At 48.0% G+C, this 21,608-nt stretch overlaps 1 protein-coding gene across 2 annotated transcripts in view; it reads right to left on the bottom strand.

Annotated features, from left to right (window-relative positions):
- TTYH2 (tweety family member 2) overlaps positions 1-21,608 on the bottom strand; it is a 315,012-nt gene that overhangs the window by 240,093 nt on the left and 53,311 nt on the right. Inside the window, exon 2 of one of the 2 annotated variants that reach the window (XM_063961178.1) lies at positions 10,833-11,030. The exons of the other annotated variant lie outside the window; for it this stretch is intronic. Coding sequence (XP_063817248.1) covers positions 10,833-10,844 — 12 coding nt within the window. The 5' untranslated portion in view covers positions 10,845-11,030. The remainder of the gene's footprint in view (positions 1-10,832; positions 11,031-21,608) is intronic. 2 annotated transcript variants of the gene reach the window in all.

The following is a 21,608-nucleotide window of genomic DNA, read 5'->3' as shown; positions in this document are numbered from 1 at the left end:
CAGTGCACCAAAAATGACAGCCGACCCCGAACCATCTTGGAGTCAAGAATCCTTTCAACAACAAACTCCCTCTGGCCACGTATCAGAAGAGGGGAAGGTCTTCCACTGGAAGAAGGATTACTAATCGCCCGTTTTAAAAGGGAACAATGAAATGTTTTATTGATACCCAAAGAACGGGGTAGATCTAACTGAAATGCCACCGGATTGATAACCCTAGTGATCTTATAAGGACCGATGAACCGGGGGCCTAACTTATGAGATGGCTGTCTCAACTTCAAATTCTTGGTAGACAACCAGACAAAGTCTCCTAATTTGAAGCTGCAGGGTCTTTTCCGCTTATCAAAAACCCTTTTGGTCACTAATGACACAGACACAAGGGCTTTCTTCACTTTCCTCCAAATACCTCTAAGGACCGAAACCACAGAGGAACCACCAGGCGTGGAGTCCAGGGGGTCAAAAGAATTGGCCTTAGGATGATGCCCATACACACAAAGGAAGGGAGAGATCCCTGTAGCAGAGTGAGCCGCGTTGTTATAGGCAAACTCCGCCATGGACAGATGAGCCACCCAGTCAGTCTGACACTTGGAGACATAACACCTGAGGAACTGCTCCAAGGACTGGTTCACCCTTTCAGTCTGCCCATTAGACTGCGGATGGTAGCCTGACGACAAGCGGACAGAAATCTGGAGATCGGAACAAAATGCCCTCCAGAATTTGGCCACAAACTGGGATCAGCGGTCAGAGACCACATCAAGTGGCAACCCGTGGAAGCGCACAACATGCAGCATAAATAATTCAGACAGGTGTCTGGCCGATGACAGCCCAACCAATGGAACGAAGTGCGCCATCTTCGAAAACCTGTCAACGACAACCCAGATGGCTGTCATCCCCGAGGATTTGGGCAAGTCCACCACAAAATCCATTGAAATGTGGGTCCAAGGCTTAGATGGAATAGAGAGTGGATGTAATGGGCCAACAGGAACCCCTCTAGGAGTCTTATTTCGGGCACAGATGTCACATGCCCGAACCCACTGATCCACATCCCTAGCCACCGAGGGCCAGCAGAACGCCCTAGATAGCAACTCCCGAGGGCCAGCAGAACGCCCTAGATAGCAACTCCCGAGTTCTGGCAATACCCGGGTGACCTGCCGACTTCTTGGCATGGAATTCCAGGAACACTCGCTGTCTTAACCTAGGAGGCACAAACAAAAGACCTACCGGAAGGTCTGGAGGAGCCTGCTCCTGTGCTCTAAGGACTAATGACAAGAGGTCCTGGGTAATGCCCACTTTAATACATGATGGGGACACAATGGGCAATGGCTCCTCGGTGGTCTCCTGGATTGGAGCAAAACTCCGCGAGAGCGCATCAGCCTTGATGTTTTTTGACCCAGGGCGATATGTTATCAAAAAATTAAAGCGAGCAAAAAACAAAGCCCATCGTGCCTGCCTGGCATTGAGGCGCTTCGCTGACTCTAAATATGCCAAATTCTTATGGTCGGTGAGAATTGAGACCACAAACTTAGCCCCCTCAAGCCAGTGTCTCCACTCCTTAATAGCCAACAATTCCCGGTTACCCACGTCATAATTCATCTCGGCAGGCGAAAATTTACGGGAAAAGTAAGCACAGGGATGAAGGCGATTATCAGACACCCCCATCTGAGAGAGCACTGCCCCAATACCCATCTCAGAGGCATCCACCTCCACCACAAAAGGACGCTCTGGATCTGGGTGTCGCAGCACCTTGGCCGAGACAAATGCCCTTTTGAGACGGGCAAAAGCCGCTTTGGCCTCACAAGACCAGTGAGCAACATCCGCCCCTTTCTTAGTGAGTGCCACCAAGGGCGCCACTATAGACGAAAATCCAGCGATAAATCGTCTATAAAAATTTGCAAAGCCCAGAAAACGCTGAAGCGCCTTCAAACTAGTGGGCTGCACCCAATCCAGGACTGCCTGTACCTTGGAACCCTCCATTTGGAAACCTTCTGGGGAGATAATATATCCTAGAAATGCGATTTGCTGAACTTCAAATTCGCACTTCTCCAGCTTCGCCCCAAGCCGGTGGTCTCTGAGTTTCTGGAGGACTAAGCGTACATGCTTCAGATGTTCCTCCAGGGAATGGGAGAAGAATAGGATGTCATCTAAGTATACAACTAAGAATCTATCCAAATATTCCCTGAGCACATCGTTCATGAAGTCCTGGAAGACTGCCGGGGCATTACAGAGCCCAAAAGGCATCACCAAATATTCATAATGCCCTGAGTGGGTATTAAAGGCAGTCTTCCATTCATCCCCCTCTCTTATTCGGATTAGATTGTACGCACCGCGTAGGTCAATCTTAGAAAAAATGGTGGCAGTACGAAGCTGGTCAAACAAGACCGAAATGAGAGGCAGTGGGTATGAGTTTTTAATCGTGATACGGTTCAATTTCCTGAAGTCGATGCAGGGTCGCAACGAACCGTCCTTTTTACCCACGAAGAAGAACCCCGACCCAACTGGAGACTGTGAAGGTCTGATAAATCCCTTAGCCAAGTTCTCCTGAATGTACTCTGCCATAGCCTGAGTCTCAGGACGTGACAGGGAGTACAACCTGCTCTTGGGAAGCTTAGCATTCAGCAACAAATCAATGGCACAGTCATAGGGGCGATGGGGAGGTAGTACCTCTGCAACTCTTTTGGAGAACACGTCCGCAAAATCTGCATAACATCCTGGCAATCCTGGCAAACTTAGCTGCGAAAGCCTGACTGGAAGGCTCAAGCAACTCCTGAAACAATCAGTACCCCAACTAAGAATCTCCCCAGAGACCCAGTCAAATTGAGGATTGTGGGCCCTTAACCAGGGTAACCCCAACACCAATGGGGCAAAAGTACAGACAGTCACATAAAAGGACAATTTTTCAGAGTGTGTGGCTCCAATAAACAAAGAAATCTAGCTAGTGCAAGAGGTAATTTTACCCTGGGATAATGGTTCCCCGTTTAACCCACAAATCTCAATTTCCGATGCCAAGGGTACTAAGGGAACAGAGTGTTTCAGGGCGAATTGGCGGTCCATAAAAACCCCGTCGGCCCCACTGTCCACAAAGGCCTCAGTCTTGACAGTTTGACCGAGGATCTTCAAGGTCACCAGAATGATAAAAGTCTTCTTGGGAAATTCCGACTTCTGACCTGACAGGATATTTCCCATCACCCTCAGGCCCTGAAGTTTTCCGGCTTTTCTGGGCATGATACTACCACATGACCTTTATTCCCACAGTACAAACATAACCCCTGCTGTCTCCTCCGCGTCTTCTCACGCGAGGAGAGGCGGGTAGCCCCAATCTGCATAGGCTCCTCGGAAAATTCCTCAGAGTCTGAGGTTCCCTTGGGAAAGAAGGAAACCTCGGTCTCCCTTTCAAGCCTGCGCTCTCTCAGCCGTCTATCCACCCGAATGGATAACTGCATGAGCTGATCCAAGCTATCAGGCAAGGGATATTGTACCAGTTGGTCTTTTAACTGGTTAGAAAGACCTCTTCGGTACTGGTGTCTCAGGGCTGGGTCATTCCACTGGGTATCATGGGCCAACCTCCGAAACTCCGTACAATAAACCTCAACTGGCCTTCGCCCTTGCTTAAGGATCGAAATCTGAGCTTCGGCTAAGGCCGTCTTGTCAGGGTCATCATACAACATGCCCAGTGCCGTAAAAAAAGCATCAACACTTTTAAGCGACGGACAGTCAGGCTGCAACCGATATGCCCAGACCTGTGGGTCTCCTTGTAGCAAGGAAATCACTATGCCCACCCGCTGAACCTCCGACCCAGAAGACTGAGGCCTAAGCTGGAAATATAGCTTGCAGCTCTCCTTGAAACAAAAGAACTGCGAGCGATCTCCAGAAAAACGATCCGGGAGATTTACTTTCGGCTCCTTAACCCCTGAAGGTACTGCTGCTGCGGGAGCTCCGCCAGCGGCCTGCGAGGTGTGCATTTTAATGGACAAATCATTAAATTGTCGAGTCAGGACCTGCACCTGATCGACCACCTGTTGCAAAGTATTTTGAGGGGTATGCTCCATATTCCCACAAAATTTCAACAGGAGTATTAGGCTGCTGAATAGGTTATGCACACCAGTGCCAGCAGGAATGTACTGGTGTCTGAACGGTGAGGGATGCCAAATAAATGAACTCACAGACAGACTGGGGAATATGACATTACATACACAGAAGGTGATAGGGTAACAAAATAAACACAAAGTGAACAGAGAAGCCCAAAGGCTAAGAAACTGGGTGTCTCCCTAGTATTAGGAATGCTCAGATGGAAAGAAGCGAGATGTAGTGATTTAATACGTAGAGAACCCGAAATGCTGTTGCTAAGGGCAACAGCAAAACCCTAAAGGGTTACCAACGGGTGTGGCAGTAAACTCCTTGGTCAGAGATGGAATAATAGACACAAGGAGAGTCTCCACAATCCTAGTCCTCACTTGCAGTGCACTGGTTCAGCTTACTGCCACTAAACTGACACCTGAACACCTTGCACAGTGAGAAAGGATTTTGGCAGGCAAGTCTGAGAATACAGCCGCAAACTTGCTAGGTTCACAGAGTAGCAAAAGAACCCCAGCAGGTTAAACGACTGACTCCAGTCTTACTGCTAGGTCTGGATTGGCAGAGTGTAACACCAAATCCCAAGGCCTATTTGCAGTAAGCAACAAACAAATACAAAGTTAACACAGTACTAGCTAGCTTTCAGGAACTGACTAACCAACAAAGATTCAGCAGCATCTGCCTAACCTGAGAAGAGGGTTTATATAGCAGGTGCTGTCCACGCCCCACTCAGACCTCACAGACTGTGAGCACAAAAACCAGCACCGGATCCCCTGCCGTGCACAGAGCCTGTAACCACTGCACAGCAAAAGACCCGAACCGGAGTATCAGCTACGCTCAGGTTACTCCGCTAGCACTTGTCTCCCGGTTGCCATGACGACGTGGCAGCACAGAGCAGGAGACCCTAACAGTTGCACATGCTTTATTGTTCCTCAACCTCACGATCCTGTTGTAGAGATCAAAAGAAAGTACACACCGAGCAATAAATTGCTCAGTGTGTATGGGTGCGCACCGATCTGACAATCGCCATGCAGATCGGCGCCACTTATCAGGTAGTGTGTACCCAGCTTTATAGTAGATCATGTTCTTTCTTTGGACTTGAAGTGTTGCCAGTCATATGCACTGCTCAAATAGGTTTCGAAAGACAAACAGCGAGTCACAGCCAGTCCTATTCCTGCTTTTGGAGGTCTCACAAGCTGGCAAACGGATACTCAAATTAGGGAACATTTTTGTGACATCTGTAAAATTCTTTTTCAAAACTGCAGATGGGCTGCAAAGAATTCCAAGGTTTTTCTCAAAAACAAATGAGCACATTTACGTATTTTTTTTTATTTTTCTTACTATTGTCAGTTTAAAGTAAACAGAAAATTTATTCTGCGTATACGATAGCACGTTGTACGCAATTAACCACATCCCTAGTTACTTGACTTTTTTTTCTGTTTTTGGATTTGTGCTGCTTCAGTGTAAGGATTTGGTCCTGTGACCTTGTTTCAGTCTCCCTCCCCCCCTCGTGACATGAAATATCCAAACCTTGTGATGTCTGTGGGAATCAAGAAGAGGGAGGGCGATGATACATATGGGCCTTTATGTTTTGGGAGAATTTCCGCCCCCCTGCTTCCTGCTCTCATTGCTTCCTCTTCTCTGTTCCTAATGAAATTCCAATGTAGTTCTCATTTCAACCAGGAAACCATTATAGATTTAAAGATGGACAAGTAGATAACAACACAGATCAAGCTTTATAATATACTACATATAACCCCTAACCTTACAGAGATGGGATAGCTGAGTGTTACTAATTTAAAGCTACAGTAACCTCAAAAGAAAGCAAAGCCTGTTTAGAAAGCACACCATAAAACACCTTTGTGTTGCACCAGTACACAGACATATTCCACCGAGCTCCCATCGAGGCCTGTCTTTATCATGTAGTGCTGTAGGGGCATATTAATTATAGGGCCCTGGGCCAGATAATTATAATTTCTTATCAGCAGCAATAAAAAAAAATTATTATTGGTCAGATTTTTTTTTATTTTTTTTTTAACACATAGAGGAGCAAGGGTTCTGAAAGGAGACCATCCCTGCGGTGTTGTAGAAGAGAAGGGATTGCTGATGCGTATCACTCCAATTCTCCTTCAACGCTACGGCACATGCGAAGTCTGCTGACCACGCCATCTGTAAGCAGAGAGTGCTGGGGGGGGGGGGGGAAGGGGAGAGAGAGGGGAGCGAGAGATACAGGGGGGGTGAAGAGAAAGGGTGGGTCAGGGAGAGAGACAGAGGGTGTCAGGGAAAAAGAATGAGAGACAAAGAGGGTGTCAGGGAGGGAGAGAGAGAGAGGGGGGGGCAAGAGATAGAGAACGTGTCAGGGAGGGAGGGAGAGAGAGAGAGAGGGGCAGAGCGAAAGTGGGTGTTTGTAAGGGGGAGAAAGACATTTAGAGAGAGGGGGAGCAAGAGAGAAGGACAGGGAGAGAAAGAAAACAAGAGAGGGAGTCAGTGTGAGAGAGAAACAGAAAGTAACAAGAGAGAGAGAGAGAGAAAGGGTGTCAGGGCCGCAGACAGAGAGAGACAGAGGGAGCAAGAGAGCAGCAACAGAGAAAGGGCATAAGGGAGGGAGAGACAGAGAGGGTGTCAGGGGGAGAGGGGGGATGGGGAGAGAGTAGGACTGAGAGGGGTGTCAGGGAGGGAGAGCAAGAGACAGAGTGAGAGGGGAGTAAGAGAAAGGGTGACAGGGAGGGGGAGAGAGAGAGAGAGAGCGCGAGATGGGGGAACAAAATAGGGAGAGAGCAAATGTCAGTAAGTGACAGAGACAGAGGGGAGAAAGAGAGAGAAAGAGGGTGTCAAGGAGAAAGAGATAGGGTGTCAGGGAGGGAGAGAGAGACAAAGCGAGAGGGGGGGACAAGAGAGAGGGGGAGAAAGAACGTTTCAGGAAGTGACAGAAAGAGGAGCAAGAGAGACAGGGAAAGAAAGATAGAGGGGAATAGAGCAAGACAAATACTACCTGTTAGGCTGCAGCATCACGTCACTGATGGGGGTGGGCACTTCACAGTGTTAGGCCCTGCCCCTTTTCCCATACACCCGCAAATCGCAGCATTATATCTGCGAAGGGGCAGGGCTCACTGTAGAGACAGAAACAAAGCGGTCACTGTCTCAAAGATAAAATCCTTCCTGTGCTGCCGGGTCAGAAAGGGTGCAGGGGGGGCCGGACCGTGCAGCGTTTGCCAGAGTGTGGGGGCCCCTAGATGATGGCCCCATCTATAATATAATCCGGCTTTGGGAGTGGAGTGCTTAAGGCTTTATAGGCGAGTGTGAGGAGTTTGAATTGTACACGTAGGTGGCTGGGTAATCACCAGAAAAGTAGTGCAATAAGACTTGTGCTGTAACTGTAGAAATTCAGATATTAGCTCTCATCAGTGTGATTACACTTGACTGCTAAAAGCGAATGTCTGATAGGCTGTCTGTTAAGCTGGGCAAACACTATCCAATTATCAGGCTGATCAGACGAAAATTGTTTGATCAGACTGATAATTGGATAGTGTGTATGCAGGAGCGTTAAAGTGTTTCAAGCCGATAAACGGCTTCAAACGCTCCTGTAATGTAACAGACAGATCAGGAGGATGATAAAGCGCATGTTGCACATGCTTTATTGTTCCTCAACCTCACGATCCTGTTGTAGAGATCAAAAGAAAGTACACACCGAGCAATAAATTGCTCAGTGTGTATGGGTGCGCACCGATCTGACAATCGCCATGCAGATCGGCGCCACTTATCAGGTAGTGTGTACCCAGCTTTATAGTAGATCATGTTCTTTCTTTGGACTTGAAGTGTTGCCAGTCATATGCACTGCTCAAATAGGTTTCGAAAGACAAACAGCGACTCACAGCCAGTCCTATTCCTGCTTTTGGAGGTCTCACAAGCTGGCAAACGGATACTCAAATTAGGGAACATTTTTGTGATATCTGTAAAATTCTTTTTCAAAACTGCTGATGGGCTGCAAAGAATTCCAAGGTTTTTCTCAAAAACAAATGAGAGCACATTTACGTATGTTTTTTTATTTTTCTTACTAATGTCTTTCTGCTGTGTGTTAAGCTGGTTACACACTATGCCGTTTTCAAGGGATACACTGCAAGACTGTAAGCTTGCAAGCAGTGCACTCCTGCCTCTATGACAGTTTGTTATTACCCAGTTTTGTTTTGTTTTATCATTGTTGTTTCCAAATGTAAAGCGCAATGGAATTTGCTGTGCTATATAAGAAACTGTTAATACATAGATAAATACATTTACTTTAGTAAATAAGCTGCTCTGCCACCATAGGCTTTTACTATAAACAGAACTGGATGGTGGGGAAACGCTTTTGCTGGCATGCTTGCCATCTGTAATAAAACATGTACAACACAATGCTTAAAAAAAATAAAAAAAAATAAAAACAGGCTGTGTGGAGGGGATCGGTATGATATCCCGGCTGTCAGAATCTCAGTGGTCAGGAGACAGATGTTGAGATACCAGCAGCGAGTGCATTGTGTCCCAATTGCGGGCTCACTGCGCTCGCCACGCTTCGGGCCTGGTGGCGACCACACCACAAGGTTATATTCCTCCTTGGGTGGTGGCGTGGACCACCACCCAAGTGGGGATTCCAGGCAGCGGTCGGAATATTTAACTGGGTGTAGGGATTCCCGGCGTCGATAATCTGACAGCCGGGATCCCGACAGCCAGTAAATTGACTGCTTCCCGTGTGGAGCAGTTTCCTGTATAACAGCAAGAACATAGTGTGCGGCCCCTGCTGCAAGCAGGCTAATGCAGGTGCTGTACTCCAATGAGGAAGGGATAATGGCACGAAAGAGACATGCGTTATATTGTAAGTCTACAAGCAGGCCCCTCTTACCTCTTTGCCTGTCTGTAATTACCCAGTCTTATTTTATTACTGTTTTGTTACCAGGTGTAAAGTGCAACGGAATATGAGCTATAGAATAAGTAAAATGTTGCAGGTCCCCACTGTCAGATGTGTTTAGATGTGTCAGATGTGTTTAAACATATATACCCATACGGCCTCTCTGCCGATCTGGGATTCCCTTACCAGATATGCCCACTGTGACAACATATTTCAGGAGTTAACTCCTACAGTGTTTGAAAGTTGTCATTAAATTGCATGAAATGCAATTCCCTGTATAAATAGAGGCATGATGACTCCTGATTACTATTTAGCAGCAATGTATGCTACACTAGACTATGTACAACCCCTTCCGAACTATGATTTTGGGGGCAAACCCAGAAGTCTACTTCTCAGCGGCCACAGCATTTTCAAAGTTAAAAGGACCACCGAACCTAAATGGTAAATCTGATGCAAATACTCTCTTCCTAAAATGTCTCCATTACTGCCCTGGTTATGCAGCACACAAGGAGAACTATAACCTTAACTTACTGTATGCAGCCACTGTTATATTGATGAAGTATTCCATGACAGGTCTAGCTCTGGTATATAGGCCAGAAGACCAGTGGAGACGAGGTGTGAACGAAACTCGCACGGCTGTTTAGTTAAAGATGGGAGTGAGTGAAGAGTGGTGAGTGGAGTGTTTCTCATGTGGGACCAGCCTGTGCCTGTAAACTGCTGGGTAAAACCCAATTCAAGAGGCATAATCATCATGTATGATTTCTGTCAGCAAAATGCCACATTGTAGTACATACTGTAAGTAGATCATACCTAAATATTGTTCATTAATCATTTTCACATGTATGAAAAGTTACTATGTAGATTGAGTTTTAAAATAAGTATTAGCCTTGCAAAGATTTGGTCTAACAGTAATGTTATTGCCTGACAGTAAATATGTTCCGGCTCTAGAATGCATCAACATATACCCATAACCAATACGCTAACTAAGCTGATCTGATGCAAAGAGATGAGAAGTACTGTGCACTCTGAGCGCTGTTGTGTGGAAAACCGTATTGCCATATATCCAAGAACAAATTGCCAAACATACTGTGTCAGGTGCATAGATTAGACTGAAACTGAACATGAATTAAAACCCTTTCAGAATAAAAGCCCGGGTTCAAACTGGGTTATTGAACACTTTTTCAAGCTGTGTCTCAGCTGATTTAAACAGTGCAGACTGGACCCGGATTATTGCCAGGTCGTCCCTTTTGCTGGCACTCAGAGATGACATCATCTCCAAGCACCGGTGATCCAGGTCAGATAACCCAGGATGCACTTTAACACTGCAGACTATCCAGGTCAGAGCCTGGTCGCAACCCTGGCAATAGATCCAGGACACACCCTTTCACAACCAGCCAGGACCCGGGTTTCCCAGCAATATCAAAGGCTCGGTGTGAAGGGGTATTACTGTACATGTTCAAAGTGGGATGTAGTTATGTGACCGTCACCTACTGTAAATCCCAACCACCCGGAATGCCGACTAACAGGGATAATCTCACTCGTGGGTGTCCACGACACCCATAGAGTGGTAATAGAACTTCATTGCGCAAACCCCCCAGCGGCCATCTCAATGCTGGGATCAATATGATGAGTGGCACACGATACACACCAATACAAAGTAGATGTATGATGTATATTAAACACTCCCAGATACTGAGAAATGAATTCAGCAAACTGAACTAGAAGTGGTTCTGTACCGCCAACATACATGAAATAACAGGGACATTACACTAAATGATAAATGAACGTAAACAGCAATAACGTTCATATGTAATTGAAAATATTTAAGTATCACATTATGTAGTATGGGCCTACGTGCAATTCCTGAAACATCCATTTGACATACCTGCAAAGTCATCTCGGTCTCTAGCAAATAGCACTGAGTACGGCCCCCTCTATTTGTTCCTCCATAGTTTCCTGCTTGCTGTTTAACTAATTATAAATCTGCTGACCTCCTCATCCTGTCAGCATAAAGAAATATACAGCTTTGTTCCTGTTAGAGGCATGTTCTACTCTTCAGAATGTGAATTATGTCCATGGAAACCTGGAGAGCAAATGTCAATACACTCAATACAAGCTGCCCTGACAAGCAAAAAGTTAATTCAAGACAGTTACTACATATCATACTGCTGACATTTTTGATGTTGCATCTGGAATATCCAAGAGGGTGATGTTAATAAGGGCGGTGCGAGAGGTGTGGCAGAGTGAACTATGCCATCTCAGCCTTGCCTCCTGATACTGTGCAGCAGTGGGCGGGGTCACAATGAAGCTGTTCACTGGAGAAGTGTGTGAGATCGCCACGGCTGCTCTACTCTCCTAGAAATCCACTAGAGCTCATCAAAAATCAGGCGTCTCTTGGACATTCCAGGAATGTAGGAGAATAATGACATTATTTTCATTAAATCCACAACACGAAGGTAGTGATTTTGTGGAGTGAGCCATAGTCTGTGGAAAAAGCAGGCTTACAATTACTAAGAACAATGTTATACCTAATATGCCTACGTGAAGTTGAAACGGGAGGCAATCACGAGACCGCCTGTCAAAATCCCAGCGGTCACAATGCCGCCACCGGAATCCCGGCACCACAGGCTTTTCTCTCTATGGGTGTCCACGAAACCTCGCAGTGCGGCGAGTGCAGTGATCCCGCAAGGGGCTTTCTAGCGCTCACCCCGCTCCCGGCATACGGATGGCCGGTATCCCGCTGTCAGTATCATGACAGCCGGCTGCTGATAAAACGTATGTATTACATTGAAACATCACATAGTGTATATACTGTGCATGTAAAATAAAGTCTAAACAGATGACTTACATCCACTACAAGAAATATGATGCTGCTGTAATGCCAGGATGCTAGCTTTAAGATATGTCCCTACTTTAAAACTCGTGCATCCTAATTTATTTTTCTTCATATACTTTCTCTCACAAAACCAATGTTTTATAATGGGCCATCACTGTCCGGATAATTCAAAAGTAGGTGGAATATATAATGAATATAACTAGTTGTATTTACTGCAATATATAGGATAACTCAATAATAGGATTTTAATACCTACCGGTAAATCCTTTTCTCGTAGTCCATAAGAGATATTGGGGAATCTAATACGATGTGGGTATAGACGGGGGCCAAAGGAGCCAGTGCACTTTACATTTCTTCAACTGGGTGTGCCGGCTCCTCCCCTTTGTGCCCCCTCCCACAGGCAGTTATAGATAAAAACGTGCCCGAAGGAGAAAGGCCATATATGAGAGAAGGAACATGATAACAAAGGGTGGTGAGATCTACATACCAGCACACCACTAACATACAACAACCAGCAACAGCTGGTAACAACAGCTGAACAGGTAACCACATAACATTAACCTGCAGAAAAGTCAACGCACTGAGGCGGGCGCCCAATATCCATTATGGACTATGAGAAAAGGATTTACCAGTGGGTATTAAAATCCTATTTTTTCTAGCATTCATAAGAGATATTGGGGAATCTAATACGATGGGGACGTCCCAAAGCTTCCAGAACGGACGGGAACGTGCAGAGACTGCTGCAGCACCACCTGCCCAACCTGGGTATCCTCTTTGGCCAGGATATCAAATTTGTAGAACTTCACACAGGTGTTCTTCCCCGACCCGGTAGCAGCTCAAAGTTGTAAGGCCAAGACTCCACGGGCAGCCGCCCAGGAAGAACCCCCTGATCTTGTAGAGTGGGCCTTTAGAGATTTAGGAACAGGTAAGGCTGCCGACACATAGCCTGTTGGATAGTAAACCTAATCCAACGAGCAATGGACTGCTTTGAAGCAGGGCAACCCTTCTTCTGCGCATAATAGAGCACGAACAAGGAATCCGTTTTTCTGACCCGAGCTGTACGCTTGACATAGATCTTCAAGGCACGCACAGCATCCATGCCTCCGGAAGAGCAGAAGCGTCAGAACTGGACGGAATCACAATAGGTTAATTCAGATGAAATGCGGAGACAACCTTCGGCAGGAACTGCTGTCTAGTCTGGAGCTCCGCTCTGTCCTCGTAAAAGACCAAGTATGGACTTTTACACGATAAAGTCCCCCAATTCTGAAACACGTCGAGCAGAAGCTAGGGCCAACAACATCACTGTCTTCCATGTGAGGTACTTGTCTTCTACCGTCATCAGAGGTTCAAACCAGAAGGACTGTAGAAATGCCAACACTACATCCAAATCCCAGGGTGCCGTAGGCGGCACAAAAGGAGGTTGTATGTGGAGTACCCCTTGCAAGAAAGTGGGAACTTCTGGCAACACTGCCAATTTCTTCAGAAGAAAATGGAGAGGGCTGAAATCTGGACCTTAATGGACCCCAGAAGCAAGCCCTTATCTACGCCTGCAGGAAACGTAAGAAACGTTGCAAGTGAAACTCTGCAGGCGGATACGTGCATTCCTCGCACCAAGAGACACATCTCCTCCAGATATGATGATAGTGTTTTGACGTCACAGGTTTCCTGGCCTGAACCATGGTAGTAATAACCTTCTTGGAAAGGCCCTTGTGAGCTAGGATGTTCCGCTCAGCCTCCATGCTGTCAAACGAAGTCAGTTGCCGTAAGTCTGGGTAGACGAACGGTCCTTGTTGAATCAGACCTCTTCTGAGTGGTAGAGGCCAAGGGTCGACGGACATGTCCAGAAGATCCACGTACCACGCCCTCCGAGGCCAATCTGGGGCAATCAGAATTGCCTGAACACCTTGATTCCTGATTTGCTTTTGCACCCTTGGGAGCAATGTAAAATCGGAGGTAACAGGTAGACAAGCCGGTACGGCCAAGGCAACGTCAGTGCGTCCACTGCCCTCGCCTGAGGATCCCTGGCCCGTGAGCATACCAGGGAAGTTTGTTGTTGAGCCGAGAAGCCATCATGTCTATTTGTGGGCAACCCCAACGGTTGATGATCTGCTAGAACACCCACTCCCCCGGGTGGAGATCGTGACGACTCAGGAAGTCCGCCTCCCAGTTGTCCACACCCGGATTGAAGATTGCTGACATTGCTCCTGCATTTCTTTCCGCCCAGAGTATCATCTTTGGCACCTCTCGCATGCAGGCTCTTCTTTTTGTCCCTTCTTGTCGATTGATATACGCCACTGCTGTGGCGTTGTCCGACTGTACCTGGATCGCGTGATCCTTGAGCAGAGGAGAGGCCTGAAGCAGAGCATTGTAGATCACCCAAAGTTCCAGAATGTTGATCGGAAGGAGGGCCTCGTGGACTGACCACCTGCCCTGGAACTGCGCCCCTTGGGTGACAACTCCCCATCCCCGTAGACTTGCATCCGACGTGAGGAGGGTCCAATCCTGAATCCCGAAACTCCGGCCTTCCAGGAGATTGGAGGACTGTAGCCACCACAGGAGGGAAACCCTGGCCTGAGGTGACAGCCGAATCATCCGGTGCATCTGTAGATGCGATCCAGACCACTTGCTCAGGAGATCCAACTGAAACGTTTTGGCATGGGACTTCCCATACTGGATCGCCTCGTAGGAGGCAACCATCTTTCCCAACAATTGTATGCAAACGAAAAGATGAACGGACACTCGAGTAGGTCTGAGCACCATGCGGACCATTTCCTGAAGTGTATTCGCCTTGTCCTCTGGTAGAAACACCTTCTGGGCCACAGTATCCAGCAACATCCCCAGGAACAGGAGCCTCTGAGTTGGCTCCAGGTGGGACTTCTGTAAATTGAGGAGTCCGACAGAAGATGGATAGTGCGGTCGGTATGGAGCAACAAAAGCTCTTTGGATCATGCTTTTATCAGAAGATCATCCAGATAAGGGACAACATTGACCCCCTGGACCCGGAGTTGGAACATCATCTCTGCCATCACCTTCGTGAATACCCTCAGGGCTGTGGACAGACCGAAGGGCAGTGCCTGGAATTGGAAGTCAGGCATCCTTGATGTCCAAGAAGACCATAAATTCCTGTTCTTTCAGGCCCGCAATCACTGCTCACAGGGATTCCATCTTGAACTTGAACACCTTCAAATAAGGATTCAAAGATTTTAGATTTAAAATAGGTCTGACCGAACCGTCCGGTTTCGGCACCACAAACAGGTTTGAGTAAAACCCCATGCCGCATTGCAGTATTGGTACTGGAACAATGACATGGGACTGGACCAACTTTTGGATGGCCTGCTGCAACGTAACTTGCATATCCTCCAAAGCTGGTATGCTCGACTTGAAAAATCGTTGGGGAGGAGTACTGTCGAACTCCAGCTTGCAGCCCTGAGAAATTAGATCTCTGACCCAGGTATCCTGGCAGGAAGTCTCCCAGACATGGCTGAAGTGACACAGTCGAGCTCCCACCTCGAGATCCCCTTGGGGTGGGTGGGCACAGTCATGCTGAGGCCTTAGTGGACACAGAACCGGTGGACTGTTCCTGAGAGCTGGTGCTGGCAGGTTTTCTGGACTTACCTTTGGTGCCTCTAGTGAAATTGGAGGCACCTCTGGCCTTAGATCGAAATCTGTGAGACCAAAAGGACTGGACAGATGGTCCCGGATAGGAGGGGAGAAAAATAAGAATTTACTTACCGATAATTCTATTTCTCATAGTCCGTAGTGGATGCTGGGAACTCCGTAAGGACCATGGGGAATAGCGGCTCCGCAGGAGACTGGGCACAAAAAGTAAAAGCTTTAGACTAGCTGGTGTGCACTGGCTCCTCCCCCTATGACCCTCCTCCAAGCCTCAGTTAAGATACTGTGCCCGGACGAGCGTACATAATAAGGAAGGATCTTGAATCCCAGGTAAGACTCATACCAGCCACACCAATCACACCGTACAACTCGTGATCTGAACCCAGTTAACAGTATGATAACCGTAGGAGCCTCTGAAAAGATGGCTTCCAACAATAAACAACCCGATTTGTTTGTAACAATAACTATAAACAAGTATTGCAGACAATCTGCACTTGGGATGGGCGCCCAGCATCCACTACGGACTATGAGAAATAGAATTATCGGTAAGTAAATTCTTATTTTCTCTGACGTCCTAGTGGATGCTGGGAACTCCGTAAGGACCATGGGGATTATACCAAAGCTCCCAAACGGGCGGGAGAGTGCGGATGACTCTGCAGCACCGAATGAGAGAACTCCAGGTCCTCCTCAGCCAGGGTATCAAATTTGTAGAATTTAGCAAACGTGTTTGCCCCTGACCAAGTAGCTGCTCGGCAAAGTTGTAAAGCCGAGACCCCTCGGGCAGCCGCCCAAGATGAGCCCACCTTCCTTGTGGAATGGGCTTTTACAGATTTTGGCTGTGGCAGGCCTGCCACAGAATGTGCAAGTTGAATTGTACTACAAATCCAACGAGCAATCGTCTGCTTAGAAGCAGGAGCACCCAGCTTGTTGGGTGCATACAGTATAAACAGCGAGTCAGATTTTCTGACTCCAGCCATCCTGGAAACATATATTTTCAGGGCCCTGACTACGTCCAGCAACTTGGAGTCCTCCAAGTCCCTAGTAGCCACAGGTACCACAATAGGTTGATTCATATGAAACGCTGAAACCACCTTAGGGAGAAATTGAGGACGAGTCCTCAATTCCGCCCTATCCGAATGAAATATCAGGTAAGGGCTTTTATAGGATAAAGCCGCCAATTCTGATACGCGCCTGGCTGAAGCCAGGGCCAACAGCATTACCACTTACCATGTGAGATATTTTAAATCCACTGTGGCAAGTGGTTCAAACCAATGTGATTTTAGGAACCCTAAAACTACATGGAGATCCCAAGGTGCCACTGGAGGCACAAAAGGAGGCTGTATATGCAGTACCCCTTTGACAAACGTCTGAACTTCAGGCACTGAAGCCAGTTCTTTCTGGAAGAAGATCGACAGGGCCGAAATTTGAACCTTAATGGATCCTAATTTTAGGCCCATAGACAATCCTGCTTGCAGGAAATGTAGGAAACGACCCAGTTGAAATTCCTCCGTAGGGGCCTTCTTGGCCTCACACCACGCAACATATTTTCGCCAAATGCGATGATAATGTTTTGCAGTTACATCCTTCCTGGCCTTGATCAGGGTAGGGATGACTTCATCTGGAATGCCCCTTTCCATCAGGATCCGGCGTTCAACCGCCATGCCGTCAAACGCAGCCGCGGTAAGTCTTGGAACAGACAAGGTCCCTGCTGGAGCAGGTCCTTCCTTAGAGGTAGAGGCCACGGATCCTCCGCGAGCATCTCTTGCAGCTCCGGGTACCAAGTTCTTCTTGGCCAATCCGGAGCCACGAGTATCGTTCTTACTCCTCTCCTTCTTATGATTCTCAGTACTTTTGGTATGAGAGGAAGAGGAGGGAACACATATACCGACTGGAACACCCACGGAGTTACCAGAGCGTCCACCGCTATTGCCTGAGGGTCCCTTGACCTGGCGCAATATCTGTCCAGTTTCTTGTTGAGACGGGACGCCATCATGTCCACCTTTGGTTTTTCCCAACGGTTTACAATCACTTGGAAGACTTCTGGATGAAGTCCCCACTCCCCCGGGTGGAGGTCGTGTCTGCTGAGGAAGTCTGCTTCCCAGTTGTCCACTCCCGGAATGAACACTGCTGACAGTGCTATCACATGATTTTCCGCCCAGCGGAGAATCCTTGCAGCTTCTGCCATTGCCCTCCTGCTTCTTGTGCCGCCCTGTCTGTTTACGTGGGCGACAGCCGTGATGTTGTCCGACTGGATCAATACCGGTTGACCCTGAAGCAGAGGCCTTGCTTGACTTAGGGCATTGTAAATGGCCCTTATCTCTAGGATATTTATGTGAAGAGACGTTTCCATGCTTGACCACAAGCCCTGGAAATTTCTTCCCTGTGTGACTGCTCCCCAGCCTCTCAGGCTGGCATCCGTGGTTACCAGCATCCAATCCTGAATGCCGAATCTGCGGCCCTCGAGAAGATGAGCCTTCTGTAACCACCACAGGAGAGATACCCTTGTCCTTGGAGATAGGGTTATCCGCTGATGCATCTGAAGATGCGATCCGGACCATTTGTCCAGCAGATCCCACTGAAAAGTTCTTGCATGGAATCTTCCGAATGGAATCGCTTCGTAAGAAGCCACCATTTTTCCCAGGACTCTCGTGCACTGATGCACTGACACTTGTCCTGGTTTTAGGAGGTTCCTGACTAGCTCGGATAACTCCCTGGCCTTCTCCTCCGGGAGAAACACCTTTTTCTGGACTGTGTCCAGAATCATCCCTAGGAACAGTAGACGTGTTGTTGGAATCAGCTGTGATTTTGGGATATTTAGAATCCACCCGTGCTGACGTAGCACTACCTGAGATAGTGCTACTCCGACCTCTAACTGTTCCCTGGACCTTGCCCTTATCAGGAGAACGTCCAAGTAAGGGATAATTAATACGCCTTTTCTTCGAAGAAGAATCATCATTTCGGCTATTACCTTGGTAAAGACCCGTGGTGCCGTGGACAATCCAAACGGCAGCGTCTGAAACTGATAATGACAGTTTTGTATCACAAACCTGAGGTACCTTTGGTGAGAAGGGTAGATTGGGACATGGAGATAAGCATCCTTGATGTCTAGAGATACCATATAGTCCCCTTCTTCCAGGTTCGCTATCACTGCTCTGAGTGACTCCATCTTGAATTTGAACCTTTTTATGTAAGTGTTCAAAGATTTTAGATTTAAAATTGGTCTCACCGAGCCGTCCGGCTTCGGTACCACAAACAGCGTGGAATAATACCCCTTTCCCTGTTGTAGGAGGGGTACCTTGATTATCACCTGCTGGGAATACAGCTTGTGAATAGCTTCCAATACTGCCTCCCTGTCGGAGGGAGACGTTGGTAGAGCAGACTTCAGGAACCAGCGAGGGGGAGACGTCTCGAATTCCAATTTGTACCCCTGTGATACTACCTGCAGGATCCAGGGGTCAACTTGCGAGTGAGCCCACTGCGCGCTGAAATTCATGAGACGGCCCCCCACCGTGCCCGAATCTGCTTGCAGAGCCCCAGCGTCATGCTGAGGACTTGGCAGAAGCGGGGGAGGGCTTCTGCTCCTGGGAAGAGGCTGCATGGTGCAGTCTTTTTCCCCTTCCTCTGCCCCGGGGCAGGAACGAGCGGCCTTTTTCCCTCTTGCCCTTATAGGGACGAAAGGACTGGGTTTGAAAAGACTGTCTTTTTCTGCTGAGAGGTGACCTGGGGTAAAAAGGTGGATTTTCCAGCCGTTGCTGTGGCCACCAGGTCCGATAGACCGACCCCAAATAACTCCTCCCCTTTATACGGCAATACTTCCATATGTCGTTTGGAATCCGCATCACCTGACCACTGTCGCGTCCATAACGTTCTTCTGGCAGAAATGGACATCGCACTTACTCTAGATGCCAGGGTGCAAATATCCCTCTGTGCATCTCGCATATATAGTAATGCATCCTTCAAATGCTCTATAGTTAATAATACACTGTCCCTATCCAGGGTATCAATATTTTCCGTCAGGGAATCCGACCAAGCCACTCCAGCGCTGCACATCCAGGCTGAGGCGATCGCTGGTCGCAGTATAACACCGGTATGCAGGCCTGGCCAACCTGTGGCTCTCCAGCTGTTGTAAAACTACAGGTCCCATCATGCCTTGCCACAGTTTTGTTATTAGGGAACGCTAAAACTGTGGCAGGGCATGCTGGGATGTGTAGTTTCACTACATCTGGAGAGCCACAGGTTGGCCAGGCCTGCCGGTATGTGTGTATATACCTTTTAAGATATTTTCCAGCCTTCTATCAGCTGGTTCCTTGAGAGCGGCCGTATCAGGAGACGGTAACGCCACTTGTTTTGATAAGCGTGTGAGCGCCTTATCTACCCTAGGGGGTGTTTCCCAACGTGCCCTAACCTCTGGCGGGAAAGGGTATAGTGCCAATAATTTATTAGAAATCAGCAGTTTTTTATCGGGGGAAACCCACGCTTTATCACACACCTCATTTAATTCATCTGACTCAGGAAAAACCACTGGTAGTTTTTTCACACCCCACATAATACCCTTTTTTGTGGTACTTGTAGTGTCAGAAATGTTCAATGCCTCCTTCATTGCCGTGATCATGTAACGTGTGGCCCTACTGGACATTACGTTTGTCTCGTCACCGTCGACACTGGATTCAGTATCCGTGTCAGGGTCTGTGTCGACCATCTGAGGTAACGGGCGTTTTAGCGCCCCTGACGGTGTCTGAGACGCCTGAACAGGCACCAATTGATTTGTCGGCTGTCTCATGTCGTCAACAGTTTTTTGCAAAGTGCTGACATTGTCACGTAATTCTTTAATTACTACCATCCAGTCAGGTGTCGACTCCCTAGGGGGTGACATCACTAACACAGGCAATTGCTCTGCTTCCACATCATTTTCCTCCTCATACATGTCGACACAATCGTACCGACACCCAGCACACACACAGGGAATGCTCTGATAGAGGACAGGACCAAACTAGCCCTTTGGGGAGACAGAGGGAGAGTTTGCCAGCACACACCAGAGCGCTATATATATATATATATATACAGGGATAACCTTATATAAGTGTTACTCCCTGTTATAGCTGCTGTATTTATATATTAGCTGCCAATAGTGCCCCCCTCTCTGTTTTACCCTGTTTCTGTAGTGCAGGACTGCAGGGGAGAGTCAGGGAGCCGTCCTTCCAGCGGAGCTGTGAAAGAAAATGGCGCTTGTGTGCTGAGGAGAAAGGCTCCGCCCCCTTCACGGCGGCCTTTTCTCCCGCTTTTTTCAGGAAACTGGCAGGGGATAAATGCATCCATATAGCCCAGGAGCTATATGTGATGCATTTTTTTTAGCCATATAAGGTTTTTATATCGTTTTTATTGCGTCTCAGGGCGCTCCCCCCCAGCGCCCTGCACCCTCAGTGACCGGAGTGTGAAGTGTGCCGAGAGCAATGGCGCACAGCTGCAGTGCTGTGCGCTACCTTATTTGAAGACAGGAACGTCTTCTGCCGCCGCTTTCTCCAGACCTCTTCGCTCTTCTGGCTCTGTAAGGGGGCCGGCGGCGCGGCTCCGGGACCCATCCAGGCTGAACCTGTGATCGTCCCTCTGGAGCTAATGTCCAGTAGCCAAAAAGCCCAATCCATTCTGCAGTCAGGTGAGTTCGCTTCTTCTCCCCTTAGTCCCACGATGCAGTGAGCCTGTTGCCAGCAGGACTCACTGAAAATAAAAAACCTATTTAAACTTTTACTTCTAAGCAGCTCAGGAGAGCCACCTAGCTTGCACCCTTCTCGTTCGGGCACAAAAATCTAACTGAGGCTTGGAGGAGGGTCATAGGGGGAGGAGCCAGTGCACACCAGCTAGTCTAAAGCTTTTACTTTTTGTGCCCAGTCTCCTGCGGAGCCGCTATTCCCCATGGTCCTTACGGAGTTCCCAGCATCCACTAGGACGTCAGACAAATAAGATTTTACTCACCGGTAAATCTATTTCTCGTAGTCCGTAGTGCTGGGAACTCCGAAAGGACCATGGGGAATAGCGGCTCCGCAGGAGACTGGGCACAACTAAAGAAAGCTTTTAGGTCACCTGGTGTGCACTGGCTCCTTCCACTATGACCCTCCTCCAAGCCTCAGTTAGGACACTGTGCCCGGACGAGCTGACATAATAAGGAAGGATTTTGAATCCCGGGTAAGACTCCTACAGCCACACCAATCACAC

This window comes from Pseudophryne corroboree, chromosome 3 (genome assembly GCF_028390025.1).
Source record: "Pseudophryne corroboree isolate aPseCor3 chromosome 3, aPseCor3.hap2, whole genome shotgun sequence".
NCBI lineage: Eukaryota > Metazoa > Chordata > Amphibia > Anura > Myobatrachidae > Pseudophryne > Pseudophryne corroboree.
This window is presented reverse-complemented; position numbering and strand designations above follow the sequence as displayed.